At 35.7% G+C, this 19,237-nt stretch overlaps 2 protein-coding genes across 2 annotated transcripts; one reads left to right on the plus strand and one right to left on the minus strand.

Moving 5' to 3' along the window:
- Window positions 1-55: 55 nt before the first annotated feature.
- LOC107732024 (39S ribosomal protein L47, mitochondrial-like) lies at window positions 56-3,280 on the plus strand. Its single transcript, XM_016543253.1, has 7 exons — window positions 56-218; window positions 355-485; window positions 712-772; window positions 864-960; window positions 1,648-1,778; window positions 1,876-1,971; window positions 2,331-3,280. Exons 1-7 carry the CDS (start codon window positions 85-87, stop codon window positions 2,446-2,448), a joined length of 768 nt encoding a protein of 255 aa, XP_016398739.1. The 5' UTR covers window positions 56-84; the 3' UTR covers window positions 2,449-3,280.
- Window positions 3,081-18,961, minus strand: LOC107732023 (actin-like protein 6A). Its single transcript, XM_016543252.1, has 14 exons — window positions 18,774-18,961; window positions 18,311-18,387; window positions 18,047-18,218; window positions 15,556-15,656; window positions 15,350-15,447; window positions 14,645-14,739; window positions 14,284-14,390; window positions 14,054-14,143; window positions 13,890-13,951; window positions 9,348-9,462; window positions 9,180-9,260; window positions 8,979-9,074; window positions 8,786-8,872; window positions 3,081-3,341 (listed from the first exon to the last, which is right to left on the minus strand). Exons 1-14 carry the CDS (start codon window positions 18,796-18,798, stop codon window positions 3,261-3,263), a joined length of 1,287 nt encoding a protein of 428 aa, XP_016398738.1. The 5' UTR covers window positions 18,799-18,961; the 3' UTR covers window positions 3,081-3,260.
- Window positions 18,962-19,237: the final 276 nt, after the last annotated feature.

Genomic DNA, 19,237 nt, shown 5'->3' on the forward strand with positions numbered 1-19,237 from the left:
GAAATGTCTTGTTGTTCATGTATACTACTGTCCGGCAGGTGGCGCTGCACGCTTCCGTTCATCGTTTCGTTTGACATTGTCAAGATGGCTGCGGCCGTGACGAGCCGCCTGACTGCTGCTGTCTGCAGACAATTTCAACGTGTTGTTACAGTCTCTTCACACACACAGCCTCAATATGCGACTCAAGCCTCCTCCAAATTTCATTCGTGTCAACGAAGGTATTTTTTTTTTCTTGCTGATTATATGTCGGGCTGAAATGTCAGTGCATCCTGATAGTGTCTTAACCAGAATAAAAGAAGCATGATTTAATATATCACCAAATTTAACTTTTTTTCCATATTTGTCGGAATTTAGACAAATGTATGACTCGTGGTGGTTCAGAAGTTCCATGAATGACCGAGCACTCCACACATCCTGTGTCAGAAAAGGACTGGAAGACTTTTTTGACCTGCCAGAGAACTGGGGTGAACAAACAGTTAAATCAGGTACCAACAATGTTAAATACGATTTTACCTGAGGTTTTATTATTCACAGTTACTATAAATTGTAGTCTTTGTCTCAAAACCTTGAATGACAGCATTATATTCAGTGTCCAAATATTCTGACTAGATAAGAGGCCTACTGGGTTTTGAGATACAGTCAGTAGTCTACCATCATCAATTGATAATAGTTATTAATGCTGTATCCTGATGATTTTTTGGAACCTCATAGGTGCTCCATGGACTGCCAAACAGCTTAGAGTGAAAAGTAATGAAGACTTACACAAACTTTGGTAATTGAGTAGTTTTTACAGTTTGAAGACTTTTAAAGATAAAAGGCAATCCTAAAAAGTATTAACCCATATTCCTATTTGTATTTTTCAGGTATGTTTTCTTGAAGGAAAAGAACATGTTACTTACTTTAGAACAGGAGGCAAAACGACAGCGCCTTCCGATGCCCAGTCCAGAGCGCCTCAAAAAAGTATGAAATGTGTTTAAATTTCATTCATAGTACCTCTTAAAGTTTGGGGTCAGTAGGATTTTTTTAAAAATAAATTAATGTTTTTATTAAGCAAATATGTGTTAAATTGATCAAAATTGACAGTAAATAATTTCACGTTAAAAAATCTACCAACAATAATAAATGCTGCTCTTTTGAGCTTTCTATCCAAAAAAAAACAAACATGTATCATGGTTTCCATTAATAAATTAACTAGCACAACTGATAATAATAAGAAATGTTTGTTGAGCACCAAATTAGCAAATTAGAATGATTTCTGAAGGATCATGTGACACTAAAGTCTGGAGTAATGGCTGCTGAAACTTCAGCTTTGCCATCACCGGAATAAATGACATTTTAAACTATAATCGAAAAAAAACAGCTGTTTTAAATTGTAATATTTAATAATAGTACTATTTAACTGTATTTTTGATCAGATATTTGACCAGTTTTTCATAACCACTGTTCTGAAGGGACATGTTTGCACTGCCTGCGTAGTTTTATCTGCTGTATTCTTGGACTCATGATTCTCTTTAAGGAAATGACAGCCAAGAGCAGCTGTTAAGTCTTGAAATTTAAATACAGGGTGAATCTGTGGCTGTTCCATGCATGTTCAATTTATCAGGTGTACATGGATGAATGAATATCCATTCTGAATTCTTTTAATAGGTTGAAAGGTCAATAATGCGTCTAGACACGGTTGTGAAAGAACGTGAGGATTCTCTGCGCTTACTGCAGACGGGACAAGAGAGGGGCAGACCGGGCGAATGGCGCAGGAATGTTTTTGGCAAAACCTTCTGGTAAGCAAATCAAATGAGTAAATGTTTTGCAGATTGTTCTCCTATGCACATAAATTGTGTTTGTGTAATGTAACTTATAAGCATGTTTGTTCACCAGGTACCGCTTCAGGGAACATCCAATCCCCTGGTATCTGAATTCCAGATACAAAAGAAGGCGATTCTTTGAACCATCACATGTTGCCCCGTACACAAGGTAGGTCTCAAAATTTACAAGTCAACAGAAAAATGTTTCCCCATCAGATTAACAACAAATTTAACTGAAAATTTGATTTTATGGAGCATCTGGGGCATGGTGATGGAAAAATTATATTTCAAAGATTTTGTTCGCTCACAAACTTTTTTGAATTTGTTGCATGCGAATGCAAAGTTTCTCGAGTGAACATAAAACATTTGAATTTTTTTGTTCCTCCATCATGGGCCTCCTTAAAATAGTTATTTACATGATTCATCCAACCAGCTGATAGATGTTGACGCTAACAGATGATATTACATTACGCAAATGACATTTCCTTGATACACTGTAATGTTTAACTCTGCTGTTCTGAATTTTAGGTTGAGCCTTGAAAAATACCTGAGGAGCAAAATACGGAAAGAAAAAAGAGAAAATAGAAACCAAAAAAGGCTTGCAGCAATGTTTCCAAAAAAGACTGCACTTGCATCAGACCACTGAAAAGACTTTTCGCATTTAATATTGTCTTTTCAACACACAATATTTTTTTTTCATTTTTCCAAATGTTTTGGAGTCTCAGAATATGTTGTACAATCAAATAATAAATTCACACTTGTAACCGAGACTGTTGTTTTGTATATATATATATACCTAGTTTCATTTTTATGACTAATGTCTAAATGAGTGAATTATAAGGACTGCAAGTCATTCTCCCTTTTGAATAACTTTAAGGGACACATTTAAATAGGTTTTCCCCAATATGCAAGTCTGAATAAACAAGTTGAAATGTACGAAAGATTAGAACAAAAGTTTAAATACAAATGTGCACAATCACTAAATTGGCAATCTTACCTATTCAATAGGAGAGAAATTTAGACAAGTTTAACAAAAAACAATTTATTCCCAAAACAGCTGATCAATTGTTAAAAGCATAACAAACATTGTTTCCTGTGATGCATTTTCTAAGAAGTGGCAAAGTGGTGTAAATCAAAAAACTATTTCAACTGTTCTAAGCACTGATACAATTGAGGGACATAATTCCCATGTACCAAACGACAACCTTGTCACTGTTACTTTAATTATTCAGGTGGTCAGAAACGGGATATTTGAAAATATTGTGTGGAGTAGAAAAGAGTGCAACCATGTCAAACTGTTTAAAATATGGTTTGTTTGCACTAAAAATAACAGTAAGTGTCCTTGTTAGTTCCTGAGTCCACTAAGAAGGCTTTCCTACTAGGTGGTGGTGGTGGTGGGTTTTTTTCTTTTTCTTCTTTCCTCTCCTTTTGAAGGCAACCAGGTGTTGATGGAACTGGTTAAGGGCACTTCCTGTCAACACACTGTTTCCCACCTTCCTCATACTCCTGTTTTGAAATCCACATTTGCTGGAAAGTTCCCTAAAAGTAACAAAAACAGAGTCATAATATATTGTGGTGTTGTTAGACTGAAATGAAGGCAATATGCTATGGTAGGGTTGCCAACCGTCCCGTATTTTGACTGCTACGCTGATCTAACCACTGACTGATACAACAGCAGCAGTGCTGATCACTTGAGAATGGTCACCGATACCTGTCATCATCCAATCACAGCCCCCCTCACGCAGTATACGTTAAGTAAATCAGAAATCGTGAACATAACTGTTCGAGGAAGGCCGCGCAATCCTCTGCCGGCTCATCGCTCCCGCCTCACAGCAAGCGGCGCTCGCACTAACGCCAATTCCGTCCGTGACTATTGTAATGTTGTTAAATAGAGAAAAACATTTTATATTTAAGTAATAGCATAATTCTTAACGTTGGGCCTTATTCTTGAAACACAAAATGACCAATAAAAAGGTGTCAAGCACCAAAAGCAGCCCATATTAAATCTATAATCTATAAGCTAACCCTAATCAAACACACCTGAACAAGATAATCACGGTCTAAGGGTTACTAGAAAGCTACAGGTAGGGGAGTTTTAATTAAGGTTGGAGCAAAACTCTGCAGGACTGGTGTTGGCCACCCCTGGTGTAGGGTGATTAGATGCATTTTAAATAATTGCTAAAAGCTTCATTGGCCAAAAAAATGAACTTTTCACAAAAACAAAAACAAAATTCACTGTTTTTTGATCCTGACACAAAATGACCAGCTAACATTAATTGACTAATCATATCAGCAGCACATGTGAAAGTGTGAATACTAGTCAGGTAAATCACTATTATACTAATTAGATAGTAAGAGCAGACTGATTGATATAAAAGGAGGGAAGAAGCACTTCCAATCATTGTAGAAAACCACCAGCTAATCTGTTTTCCAAAAGATAACTTCTCTTATCTACCACTTTCTGGGTGCCCAAGGTTGCAGAGGCATATCAATTTTAGGATTTTAATGAGCTGTCAGGATTTTAAGGAGTTTCACACACTATCTATTTCCTTTTTATTTATTTTCCTATTATCTATTTCCTATTATCTCATCCAAGGGTCTGAAATAGATATAACAGTCTGGGCAATATGTTTATTTTAAAGGATTCGATCCTTGAACTGAAACTGAAGAAAGTAATTAAGTTCCATCTTGCTATATCTTCCTTAAATTTTTTTTTTTATATATATATATATGAAATATATATGAAAGCAACTGGGTTTATCTTTATTTATATCCTGACAGTTTTTCTAATTGTTCTTATGATATGATCAGCTTAGGTAAAGTATCAATAGGTTGCCGTAGGTACATCAAAATATTGTTTAACAAGATAGTTTATATTAATTTTCTCTCATTTTAATCCCCTTAATATCCTCATTTTGTGTAATATATTGAGTGAGTTGTTCCAAGTATAATGCAAAGAGTAATGTGACCATGCACATCCCTGTCTCGAGCCTCTTTCTAGAGTAATACTGTTTCTTTTTCCGCATCTTCGCTCATCAATATTGCTTTAATTTGATTTTGTTGTATATGCTTTTTTTATGGCCCAATGTAATGTAGGTAGTATAATTGGAACAAGTTCATTTTTAAATTCCTTGTACCGCTCTGCCATGTAACCATCTGATCTTGGCAACTTGTTTAAGTCTACTAATTGCTAAGGCTGGGCGATATGGCCAAAAAATCATATCTCTGTATTTTTTGGCTGAAATATATCTCGGTATTCTCTACATTTTCTATTTGGATAAAAAAATATATACTGTATATTTTATTTATTTTTTAACATCCTGTCCAATGAAACAATGTTTATATTAAAGGCAATGAAAACAAATATGGTGAAAGTAGGCTATGCTATTCATTATGTGCAAAAAAGGGACTAAAATCACATTACAATCTAAAAACAAAAATAATGCTTTTTAAAGCAGAAGTTCAATTCACTAAATTAAAAATGAAAGTAAATAAACAAGAGCAGAGCTTAAATTTGTTTTTGATTACCCAATTACTGCATACTGCTATCTGCTATCATAAAATACACTTACTCGTAGGTTTAAAATTCAAAATTATTGCGCTCCTATTCTATTGCACTCCGTCTGTTTGGCGCCGCACGGTTAAGACTAGATGGGAAACAGCTACGGCTTCTGCAGAGAATCGCATGCAGAAGGCTCCTGACAGCAAAATGGAAATATTACCTTGACTTTCTAATGTTTACAGTTGGAGAATATACCAGTGAAATGTAAGTTATGCACTGAGGAAAACCACACATCTCAAACGCATTAAACAGCACAAATAGTGTCTCTGTCAGCAGCACATGAGTCTTGTCAGAGCATCTGAGGAGGCGAGCCCCTTTAAAACTACACGGTAATTATATCTTGGTAGTTATTTTAAAGCCCTTAATATAAAGTAGGGCTGAACGATTAATTGAATTTGCAATAATAGCGCGATATGAAAAAACGCGATTTTTCAATCGCAGAGGCTGCGATTACACGGTCACGTGACACACGAGAGTAAAGAGGTGTGTTCGACTTGAAGATCAGATCGGTGTATGACATTAAAGTACGGCGAGAGAAAGCATAAGGAGACGTCCGCGCTCTCTTATAGCTCTCGCAGTACTTTGATGACACACACCCATCGGTCTAAGCAGCGCTGCTTCAAGTCATCAGCAGAAAAAGAAAAGAAATAAAACAGTAAACAGCCAAAGGACGTAACTTAGAATGGGAGATGGATCGGTTTGTGAAAGGGAAGAGAAAAGCCATAGATGAAGTCGCACAGACCCAGGCAGGTGCTGGTCATTCAAAAGCTAAATGCAGAAAATATGACGAGGCATATCTTGCTCTCGGCTTCACTCACCGTGTCTATACCGGACACCACAGTTGTCGCGTCGCACCGCAACAGCTCTACACTGGACGCGACAAAGCGACCATGGCAAATAATTGTAACTTTGTGTCAGTACGTCATAAATAGAACAAGGCATCAGTTTAATGTCGCGTCGCATCCAGTGTACACAGCGTCACTGATTATAACGGTTCTACTGTATTTTGCCGCTCGCGTCCGGTGTAGAACGGTGTTTAATGTCGTTGGTGAGGAGGAAAGCCTGTGTGTCCTATGCCTTAGCGGACAGCAAGAAACCCACAAAAAATAAATAAATAACAGAGAGAGAGAATAATAATAATAAGTTATTCTCTCTATGCTATTTTTCAATGTTTCAAGTGATGCAGGTGTTTTTTTCCCTGTAGGCTTTTTTTAATTAAAAAAGCATTATTTTTCATAATGTTTAGTGAAATTATTTGGTAGTCTGAGGTGGAATGGGGATTCGGGAAAGGGGGGCAGATTTTTTTTATAGGTTTAAAGGGGGGCACGATCAAAAAAGTTTGAGAACCACTGGTCTAAAGCTAACAGACAGTGTTTAGTGCAGTGCGCATGTTTACATATGTTTATTACAGTGACTGTGAATTACCTAAAGTAGTGGGAAGCAACAGATTTGTTTTTATATTTCTGCAATCTACTTTAGTTTGTGTGATTTGTTACTGACTTTCATATTACGGTAATGTTTACACCAGGCTTATTTAAACATAATTATTACATGCTTACAAGGTTGGAAGTTCAACAAATCAGTCAATGAACTGTGATTGTAGTTGTTAAATAAAAATGTCATTCATATCAATTCATGCATCACCTAATTTCATCGTAACATATAGGCCTGGCCTACAGAAAAAAAACATTTATGTTTAATCTATCTAATATTGTGTTGGTCACACTATACAATGATTTATAGCTTGTCTTTGTTGAATAATACAGAACATAAAGAGCTTTAAAAAAATAATTGCATATTAAATCGCAATCGCAATATTGGTAAAAAAAAATCGCAATTAGATTATTTTCCAAAATCGTTCAGCCCTAATATAAAGCATGTCTCATGTTTAGAACAAAATGGATTATGCACGTTCCCCGCAGCAGCTCACTCTGTCCACTATTGTATATCGATATAAATGGTATTGTCTCATACCATATTGCTTATAAAAAAATATATCGATATATCATACAAACTCGATATACCGCCCAGATTTTAATTAATCTTTGATTATGTCAGCAGTCATTCCATTATTTTTCCAGTGGCGTTACCATCTACGCCACTGAAGCTGATGATTGTTGGCCGTCACAGTGAGGCCAAGACTTTTGGACAACGGCCTGGTGTCAAGAAGGGCAGCAAAGAAGCCACTTCTCTCCAAGAAAAACGTCAAGGACAGACTGAAATTCTGCAGGAAGTACAAGGATTGGACAGCAGAAGACTGGTGCAAAGTTATTTTCTCTGATGAAGCTCCCTTCCAACTGTTTGGGACATCTGGAAAATCGATTATTCGGAGAAGAAAAGGTGAACGCTACCATGACTCCTGTGTTGTGCCAACAGTAAAGCATCCTGAGACCATTCATGTGCGGGGTTGCTTTTCAACCAAGGGAGTGTGCTCTCTCATAATTCTGCCCAAAAACACTGCCAGGAATAAAGAATGGTATCAAAACGTCCAGCAAGAGCGACTTCTTCCAATGATCCATGAGCAATTTGGTGATAATCTGTGCATTTTCCAGCATGATGGAGCACCATGTCACAAAGCAAGAGTGATAAAGAAGTGGCTCGAAGATCATTACACTGAAATTTTGGATCCGTGGTCAGGCAACTCCCCAGCTCTCAATCCCATAGAGCAGGGCTATTCAATTGGCCCAATCCGGCCCGCCAATCATCTTCATCCGGCCCGAGGGAAGAGTACACGCAGGTCGCACATACGCCTTGAATTGTTTTGCACTAATTAGTTTGTCCACAAGGTGGCATCACTGGCCGGGGCCGTTGTTTTACAGCCGAAAAAGAAAAGGAAGAGATGCAACAACAACAACCTGCTGGAGACCGCAACATCAATAGACAAGCAGAAGTCCACAAATTGTGATCAACTCCGAGAACTAACTAGGCAAGAATGGATCGCCATCAGTCAGGATTTGGCGATTTTGGCGTAAATGCTGGCTGACACTCCCAACATAGCAGATGCCCGTACTGCACCTTAACACTGGTTGCTACACATCATAAAATGGAAAAAAGACGACAGCAATGCAGTGTGACACTACTTCTGCCACACAAAATCATTTCAGGACATGACGGACAGTGAAACTGTACCTGAAAGAAGTTAGTTCATTCATGCCCCAGTCTAAAAGAAGTGTCAATTAACAGTTCTCATAGCTGGTTATGGTTATAGTTACAAAAGCTCTCTGCCTCCCTAAACTCACATTTTGAGTGTGATTCATTGGTCAAAAGAAATAAAACAAATCATGCATTTGACAGATAGCATTATTTTTTGGTCAAATCTCTATCGATATTGCAATAATATCGTTAGCGTGGAATTTTTTTGGCCACGACAATTGTGTAGTTAAAATCTGATCCCGTGACAGCCCTAGTGAACACTACTCACCAGAGACGCGAGGATAGAGCCCCCAATCCAGGCGCTAAATCTGCGCTCCACAGTTGTGTTGTTGGCTATCAATTTCAAACGCATACTCTGCAGAGAGGACAAAAATCAATTGATGTTATCATAAAAAAGCAACAAATCGCTTCAAGAGAGCCACCTGACACTCTAAAATAGCAGAATAAAATGTGCCACTTACTGGTGGTGTCTTCTGCGAGAGTTCTCTGTTAAGTCTGTCTGTAAAGCCTTGGATGAGAGTGTTTCCTCCTGTAACTACCACACTGCCATACAGACCCTGTTTAAAAAAGAAAACAATGTGGGAAGCATAAAGACACTTGCATTGGCAGCAGAGATGCAGGACATGTAAATGTAGACGTATAGCAGTGTTTTAAAATCTTACTGGTCGAATGTCTATGTCACACATGCCAACGCTGGTGGTCACAACATGGCTGACTCCCAGCATGGTATTCCCTGACAGACCCTGTGAAAATTTTAAGATGCCGTAAAAAAATTTAAATACTAGCATTACACAAAGAAACTTGGACAATGTAATAAGGATATTTCTTGCCTTAGCGTTTGAAGGATCAAAAAGACCCTCTGGGATCTTAAGTCTTTCAGCTCCAAAATCACAGTTGTATCCATTAGGCAGCTCATAATGAACGGTGGGCATCTGGGCAGCTACTCTGTATAGGAAAAATTGTGACAATGTGGCGTTTTTCTTTTCCATTAAGATCATAAGCACTGCAATAGCTCAATCGATAAAGTTAATTATGATATTTCAACTTAAAATATTATATAAAATGCAGTTCAAAAGTTTAGGTTTGGTACAACTTGATACATGTTTTTGAAAGAAGTCTCCTATGCTCACCAAGGCTGCATTTATTTGCTCAAGAATACAGTAAAAGCAGTAATATTGTGAAATATTGTTACATTATTTCAAAATAATGATTTTCTATCTTAATATGTTAAAATAATATATGTTAATATGTTAAAAAAAACACTAGCTTCTCTAATCTTCTTGTATTCTATTTTTATTTTTATTTATTATACAATTAACAAAAGCAAAAAAGGCCTCTAACACTAGCTTGCTCTATTCTTTTTCTATTCAATCGGTTTTCTTTTTATTAATTATATAATAATAAAAAAAACATTGCTACGTGTACTGCGTTAAGCTAACAGAGACTTTTTATAGCACTTGCATATCATTGCTCTCTTGTTGATTTTGATTGCTTCCATTGTCCTCATTTGTAAATCGCTTTGGATAAAAGCGTCTGTTAAATGACTAAATGTAAATGTAAAATCGAATTAATTCCTGTGATGGCAAAGCTGAATTTTCTGCAGCCATTACTCCACTCAAACATGATTTCTCAGAAATAATTCTAATGTGTGGATTTGTTGCTCAAGAACAGTTGTGCTGCTTAATATTTATGAGTAAACCAGCATATATTTCTTTCAGAATCCTTTGATTTGTTTGAATTTTTTACATTTTCAACTTACATTTCACTGGTATATTCTCCAACTGTAAACATTAGAAAGTCAAGGTAATATTTCCATTTTGCTGTCAGGAGCCTTCTGCATGCGATTCTCTGCAGAAGCCATAGCTGTTTGTTTTTTAGTCTTAACCGTGCGGCGCCAAACAGACGGAGTGCAATTGAATAGGAGTGCAATAATTTTGAATTTTAAACCTACAAGTAAGTATATTTTATGATAGCAGTATGCAGTAATGGGGTAATCAAAAACAAAATGCAATTAATCTCTGCTCTTGTGTTTAAACACAAGCATTATTTTAAAAAAAAGCATTATTTTGTTTGTTATTGTTTTTAGATTATAATGTTACAATATCAGAATGTAATGTGATTTTAGTCTCTTTTTTGCACATAATGAATAGCATAGCCTACTTTCACCATATTTGTTTTCATTGCCTTTAATATAAACATCGTTTCATTGGGCAGGACGTAAAAAAAAATTATTATATACTGTATATATACAGTGGGTACGGAAAGTATTCAGACCCCCTTAAATTTTTCACTCTTTGTTATATTGCAGCCATTTGCTAAAATCATTTAAGTTAATTTTTTTTCCTCATTAATGTACACACAGCACCTATAAAAAAAAAAATTTAAGGGTTATATAGCAAGATGGAACTTAATTACTTTCTTCAGTTTCAGTTCAAGGATCGAATCCTTTAAAATAAACATATTGCCCAGACTGTTATATCTATTTCAGACCCTACTAGCGATTAACCAAAATCAATTTAATGAAGGTACAGTGGGTATAGAAAAGAATCACCCCCTTTAAAATAATCACATTTTGTTGCTTGAAATTAAGGCGGACACTGTTTTTGTTTTATCCAGCTGTATTTACTCAGTGCACTTACTTATTTACTTATAACATCCAAGTTAAAGATATAACACCAACATATCAGAAGAAAAAAAAAACAGAATCACTGAGATGGAAAAAGGACCTTGTGTCAGCGTTCTGGCAGAGGGTGATGAAATATTTTATTTACCCTACAGAAAACAATTGAAGAAGTTACTTTGCTTGTTTGTGAAAGTTAGTTTGCCTCATATGTGAGCTGGGTGCATTTGAAGGCCTCAAGGCCAAACTGAGTGACTGTATAGGCCTCATGGTTTACGTGACTGCAATATGAATGGAGAATACAGAAGGAAGTATCAGAGATGGGAGATGCCACAGGATGAGATAATAGGAAATAGATAATAGGAAAATAAATAAAAAGGAAATAGATAGTGTGTGAAACTCCTTAAAATCCTGACAGCTCATTAAAATCCTAAAATTGATATGCCTCTGCAACCTTGGGCACCCAGAAAGTGGTAGATAAGAGAAGTTATCTTTTGGAAAACAGATTAGCTGGTGGTTTTCTACAATGAAAGCAAGTGATATGAAAATAATAAGCAATTGTGGAAAGTACTGGGAATGATGCATCAAAGAATGGTCTGTATACACTCATTGGACAGTGACCAATAACGAAATTGTAGTATTGTAGAAATTGAGTCTGGACAGTGAAAGATTCAGTTGTTCTGCAGGCATCTCGGCTTTGTTGTCTTCTTGCAATAAAGTCTAATTTTGACTTCTGGAACTCTGCCTCCTGAGCATTATTTTGCAAGACAGAGAAGACTTTTCTCCACAACAATTATGGCAGCAGATTTTCCTCAAGAATTTGACGGTATTTTGCCCCATCCATTTTTCCTTCTATCCTGACAAGTGCTCCAGTCCCTGCTTCTGAGAAACCCCCCCATAACAGGATCTTACCACCTCCATGCTTTACTGTATGAATGCTGTTATTTGGATGGTGAGCTGTATTAGTTATCCACCGGACATATCATTTGGTGTTGAGGCCAAATAAATCAATTTTAGTCTCATCTGCCTCAGAATCTTCAAGGTGCGTTTTGGCAAAGCTCAGTCGTGACTGCATGTGGCCTTTCTTGAGGAGTGGCTTTTTTATGTATTTTTTCCTGATATGTTGGTGTTATATCTTTTACTTGGATGTTATAAGTTGCACTGAGTAAATACAGCTGGATAAAACAAAAACTGTGTCTGTCTTACTTTCAGGCTGCAAAGCAACAAAATGAGATTATTTCAAAGGGGGGTGATTCTTTTCTATACACACTGTATTTATGGGCAGGTAAAAAAAACTAGGGTACGTCTCAAAATGTTGTAGTTAGCCAAAGAAAAGGAGGGGGGAGGGGGGGATGCTACTCTTCTCTAAGAAATTATTACTTTGCAGCACAGATGAGAGTCATGATATGTTGGTGTAATCCATTATATGAGGCCCAGTGGAAAAACAGAGGAGAAAATATCCTCCACCCATACAGGCAATCCTAGCTGATAGTAACTTACAATACTATTGATAACCCATGGGCAAAATATGCAAATCTTTTATAAAAAATATAAATTAGAGGGATATAAGGTGCTTTTCAAATGGTGTGCATATGACTCAGATTTTATGAAAAATAGATTAGATACTAGATTTAGGAACTGGACAGCTAAAGGAATAACAGTTCTATGTAATATATTAAAAGGAGACAACCCAGATTTGAAACACATAGAAATGTTACTAGAAACATGGGACTTCTATTGGTACCTACAGATACGAGAACAAAACGTCTAATAGATCTGTTTAGAAAAGCATATAACTCATATATTGATAGAATTATCTCATGTATATATATATAAAAAATTGTTAATTCTGAAAATGCATTCAACCTTTTATATTATATAAGAATAACTATATCTGAGGAAGAATGGAAATTAATGTGGAGGAATCAATGGAAATGCACCAGTTCACAGAAATGGACAGAATTTACCTGGAAAAATCTGCTAAGATATTTTGTTACACACTCTCAGAAATGTTAGTAAGAATGTTAGTAACACTGCTGTTTGCTGGAAAAACTGTGGGAACCTAAATATTTTCAGGGACTATCCAGCTATCTTAGATTTTTGGGGAGAGATACACAATGCTTTGCAAGATATTTGTAAATGTGTAATGCCCCTAGAAAACAAGACCTTTAAATATTTACAGCATGAATTGAGAAAAATAGATACTTAATTAAATATACTGTTGGTGTCTACTAAAAAGGCTCTCACCAGGAAATGGTTTGTCACAGGAAAGTCCAACTATAAATGCATTGATGGAAATTGTAATGGATATTTACAAAATGGAAAGGTAACAGCATTTATTAACCAAGAACTGGAACATTTCACATTAAAATGGGAAAAATAGGTTAACTATGAAACATCCCAGAGGACCAATTTTATTTTTACAAGCTAATGTTCATGATGTACAGAAAGATCACTCCCTATGTACATTGTTTGTTTGTTTTTCTTTTCTATGCACATATTCTGATGAATGCTACTCTCAGGTGTATGGTAAATATGAATGTATGACACACACAACATCTGAAATCTAAATGTTTACCCAATGTTGAATCTCAGTGAAAAAATAAATGACAAGAAATGTCTTTACTGTCACATTTGATTAATTTAATGTGTGCTTGCTGAATAAAAGTATTGATCTCAAACATAAAAAAAAAAAAAACTCACCCAAACCAAAACTTTTGAACGGTAGCGCATGAAAAGTAAATGAACTTACTGTTCATCATAGGATGAATCTGACACCTGTAGCACAGAGGCCTGGAAATCTTGGATGACAGTCTGAAATGACAGGTAGTAACATTTATTACATAATACATGTTATGAATGCACTTCAGTTGGTTCAGTAACTCTCCTCTGTGATTCCTAGTTCTGGTGACTTACATTACACATATAGTTATGCCATGAACGGTTAACTTGAGGTAGTTTCTCTTTCTTCTTCCAACTGGCTGGAGTTCCTTCACGAACTGAATCCTTTCATGACAAAACACTGACATTAACTTTTCTTTGAATATTTCATCTACTCCCCACCGCCTCAAAAATGTAATGAGCATCCCAACCTCCAAACAGAGACGATAATATGACTGAAAAGAATGAATTTGAGCAATCCTCACCTTTGATGCAATCACATACGGAGGCACTATTTCAACACCTAACTCTTGAAATAGCTCTCTACATTGCATACTCATGAAGTCACCAGCAAGAGGAGACTTTACGATGCCTGGAAGATCATAAAACATACATTATAGAAATATCAACAACATACATAAAATATTTTAAATTACATTATTTACCGGTATTATTCATAGATAAAATAAAAAATAAATATGTAAATAGACAAAAGTAATTAATGTAAATAATATATTGTACTAATTATACACAATTCAACTTCAACATTACATGATTACATGATAGAAATAAAAAAAATAAATAATAAAAAAAGTGCCTTTGTTTTTACAAAGTGTTTAGAATTACCTTGTTGTAGGACATAACCATCATGCACTGGAATAGCAGTTGTGTGTGTTGCTCCACTATCTAGCACTAAACCTGTGGACCGTCCATTGGCAAACCTGGAACGCTGAGTAAAGGATTTAACACTTTATGTATTTTCCTACCCCCACTGTCTCATAAGATGCTTTAAAATGGATATACTGCCCAAATTTGCCATTTAAATCAATTAATGTCATTCCTTTTGACTGTATATGCATTAACCACCAATAAAGAAATTAAAAATCAGTGGTTCTCAACCTTTTTGACTCCAAGGCCCCCCTTGTCCACAACAATATTCAGGCCCCATGACCTCTCCAGCTGTTTGTGGTTTACTGGGTAAGGATTTTAAAATATTTTTTTACTCTCAATTACCTCCCAGTAAATTTTTAGAGCTTGAAAAATTTATATTTATCATTAAAATGCCCATGGATTTTATTAATTTAAAGACATTTAAAATGTATTTTCCAGGTCTAGAAATAACACTTTTTTTATTAGGCTACCTCATGCATCTAGATGGTCTTGTTTTGGCTTATTATAATGCTTATTTTGTCTTTTTAAAAATCATTTTAAGTAATCTCTAGGCCCTCTGGTAAAACAGTCAAACAAACAAAAACAACACTGTTCTAAATGCAAGACATTGCCTTACACAAAGATTTGAATCTTCAGCCAGCAGATTAAAATAAAGGATACGCAGACAGGACGGCCGATTTACACAAGAAGAAAGCAGGAATGTTGTAATGCTCAAACATTAGCTCTGTCAGCTTCTCTCTCTTTGCTCGTGTGTTCCACTACAAGTTGAAGAAAACAAGATCACAGAGTCAAGTTGAAGAATCCCAGGAGATGGCACATGTATGATATAATCTGTAGATTGGATTTATGTCAGAAAATCAACATACCGAGGCCTCTGACATCAGGACTGGATGCAGACTGGGCTCTGATTTGAAGTGCATTTTGTAGGTGTGATCTAAAATGGCTTGGAAACTGTCCCAGTCCTCAACTTCAGAAAAAAGAAAAAGAAAATGTGTGTTAAAGCAGGAAAAAAAAAATATATATATATATAAGGGTTGGGTATCGATTCAGATGTCCCGATTCGATTCGATTTCCAAGCTCTCGATTCGATTCTCGATTTTTTTATTACATTCAGTGAATTTTTTAGATAGGTCTAGCATTAGTTTTCAGGTACAGAAATTAAATAAAGTAATCAAATGTAAAACAGCATTGCATATTTAACTGTATAAATTAAAGATTAATCTTCATTAAAGTTACAAAAGCTATTCAATCAAGAGCAGTGAGTGATTTCTTTGTTGTTGCAGTTCGATTAATATTAAAGAAGTGCTGTCACTTTAAGAGAGAAATTGCATACATTAATAACCGTGAAAACTAAACCCATTTAATGTATTTAATTGCCAAATTGCATTCAAAATGCAAATACAAATATATCAATAAAAAATTTAAATAAATAAATAAAAATACAAAAATCAATTTCACATTACTTTAAAAAAGTTAAACAGTACAAACTAAAACTGAGGCTTAAATCAAAATAATAGTAATAAAAATAATACCTAAACATTGCATTCATTGCATTTATGTCGTGCAACTTACGGGTCAGTTCACAGCAGTGATAGAAATTAATCTGTTCCAATAATTTTAAATTGATTTTTACATTTTATGGGCATTTTTACCTTTATAAAGCCTTTTTTTCTAAAAGTGTGCATCATCTTTTGAGTCAAATTCTTACATTTAATCAGTCAATTAGAATAAAAGACATTTGGGCTGTTACCAAACAAATGATATCAGTATCAAAATTCATCTTTGCAATGCAGAGGAAACACAGAAGCTGCATGGGATGAATTTCCCACACAGAGGGACATGAATGCATTTAACCTGCAGTTACAAATGCATAAATAATTTTTTGTCATTTTAAACATAAAACATTGAATACTGATATTTAAAATTATTTTAAAAACGAAAAACCGCCAGCAGGTGGCAACAAGTCACTGTTACGAAGTGAGCCACTGCGATTGAACCGAATCATTTAAACGGGTGATTCATTCGGAAACAAAACGCCGTCATGTAGCACAGAGACGCAAAACAGCGCTGTGGCTGTTTGGAATTTTTTTGTTGGCAAAATAAAGCAAAAACAGGCAATATAGTGTCTAAAACGTAAGTCTCATAATATTACCTTCTTGTTTATTGAACTGTTGAATAAAATCACATTTGTAATCATGCTGATTTTAGAGGTGAAAACTGGCACTCTTCGTGTGATATTGACTAACTTTCTTTCTGTGGTATTTTTATGCACAATGGCGTTTAGTCTTTCACAAAACATAGCTAACGTAGGGACATTATAACTAGCCACCATATTGATTTATGGTCTTAAATATGTCCAGAGCTTTTTTTTTAAAAGTCTGGTCCCTGTTTTTATACAGTCTATGGTCTGGTCCAGCATTTAACGGGTTGTGCGTCAGAAATAATGGTCCGCGGGGAAACACTGGGTTCCGTGTGTAGTTACAGTAAATGGACTAAACGAAGCCGATGATTTTTTTGTATTCGAGTTACTCGAGGTATTCGAGGAATCGTTTCAGTCCTACTTTAATGTTTCAAATAACCTTTGTAAAAAATAAAATAAACTGTCAAAAAATGCATGAAAATTTGTTTCATTGTAATTCAGCAAAACAAAAATAAATTTAAAAAAATGAAGCAATACTTATTCTGACCTGTACATACCAAAAAATACACAAGAAAAAGTAATCATACTAGGGCTGTGCAATTAATCGCATGCGATTGTCAAGCGCATCTCGTCAGTAAAGCCGGTTCCGTGATTGGTAGTAAATCGCCATCACCTGCTTTCAGATGGAGCGGCATTCACTACACAGAGCCATAGTTCACTGACAAGCTAGGCAATATCGCATTCATAATCGCAGATGAATCGCATTCGATTATGGCAATTTACTACCAATCACGGAACTGGCTTTACTGACGAGATGCGCTTGACAATCGCATGCAATTAATTACACAGCCCTAAATCATACTAAATGTTATTATATTTTAATAACATTGCTGACAAATGGGTAAGACCTAGTGGTTTAAAGGATAGTGGCGAAGATCCGTAAAGATTTAAAATGACAATGAATTAGTTTTGGGGGGCTGCACAAATAGTCTTTTACTGACATGTAATAATTCTGGTTTTGCTACACTGAATGACATTTTAGTGGGTGTCTTCTGTAAATCATGGTAAAAATGTATGATAGTCATTATTTTTTGCTCAGAAAAAAATGTAATTAAACAGGACACATTCTAATGTACGGGGGAAAAAAAAAAAAAACATTTAAAGCTGTATTAAACTTTTACTGTTTTGATGACTTTGACCCATATAAAATAACTTACTCATGCCATTTTTGAGAGGTGACATGACCTCCATGTTTTCTCTCGGGACCCTAAGCTGGTTAGTGTCGATGTAATAGGTGGTGCCGCTCTTTCCCTTCTCTCCATCTGTCTCCATCGGTGTACTGCCATCCTCCCGGTCCAGAGTCACACCAATCACAGTAGGAAAATCAGCCTAGAAACCACAAAACAACTTTATGCTTACAACATTTTTTTTTTCAGCTTCATCACCATATATTGTTGATATATTCATCTAACTGCTCACACCTTGGGACAGTCCTCTCCTGCATATCCAGCTCTCACTGAGTATGAGCCCATGTCAAAGACGAGAGCTCCAACTTCATCTGTGAAAAAAAACAAATAAACGTCCAAAAAGAAACAGATGAGGATACAACTATAAAACACACACACACACACACATTCAGTAACTATAAACTCTAAGTTAATCAAAAATATCTGAGTCCGTTACTATACGTAAATCGTCCAGCAAATTGTATTTTTATTAACAACGCACTCAATATTTTATTTTTATTAACTGTGCGCTCAATATTCTGCTGTATGCTGCATTCTACAAAGCATACAAATCTGAATCGTTGACTTTGGGCTCATTTTCACTAGAAACCATTTTTTTCACACAGAAATAATCATGTCATGCTAGTTCGATAGCTAGCGAGCTCATAAACGTGGCGCACTCTTATTCATTTGATTCTCCCTCCAAAATCGCACTTACCTCCGCCATACACTCCGCCACTCATTGTTGCGGCTGGTCAATACTGAGAGAAGACAGCTGTTTGATTTCTTATTTTAAAAGCGGGGATATAAAATAATAGCCGTACGTTTTGTATTTTCACTATCACAACAAAGGAAACGAATCAGACATCTTTGTCTTGGGGGATTATGGTGGCTTGTGGTAGATGTGCTTTTAGCAGCGCCACCAGTCGGCATGGAGGAAAAAAATGAAACTCAATGCAGAATTGCTGAAATTTCTATACAGGCTTAAAAAGTACTGAGCGATGAATTATATTTGAAAGTATGGAAAAAGTGCCAAAAAGTGTCAAGCCAGAAAAAGTCATGAAGTAGCCAATAAAAAATAATTTAGTAACAATAACGTGGCATTTATTCACATTTTTCTCAGTGTCCTAAGGCACACTTTTGTCCTGAAAAGTATTACCTGAAATTGTTAAACTTTTTTGA

Source organism: Sinocyclocheilus rhinocerous, unplaced genomic scaffold (assembly GCF_001515625.1).
Source record: "Sinocyclocheilus rhinocerous isolate Xijiao unplaced genomic scaffold, SAMN03320098_v1.1 scaffold1120, whole genome shotgun sequence".
Taxonomy (NCBI): domain Eukaryota; kingdom Metazoa; phylum Chordata; class Actinopteri; order Cypriniformes; family Cyprinidae; genus Sinocyclocheilus; species Sinocyclocheilus rhinocerous.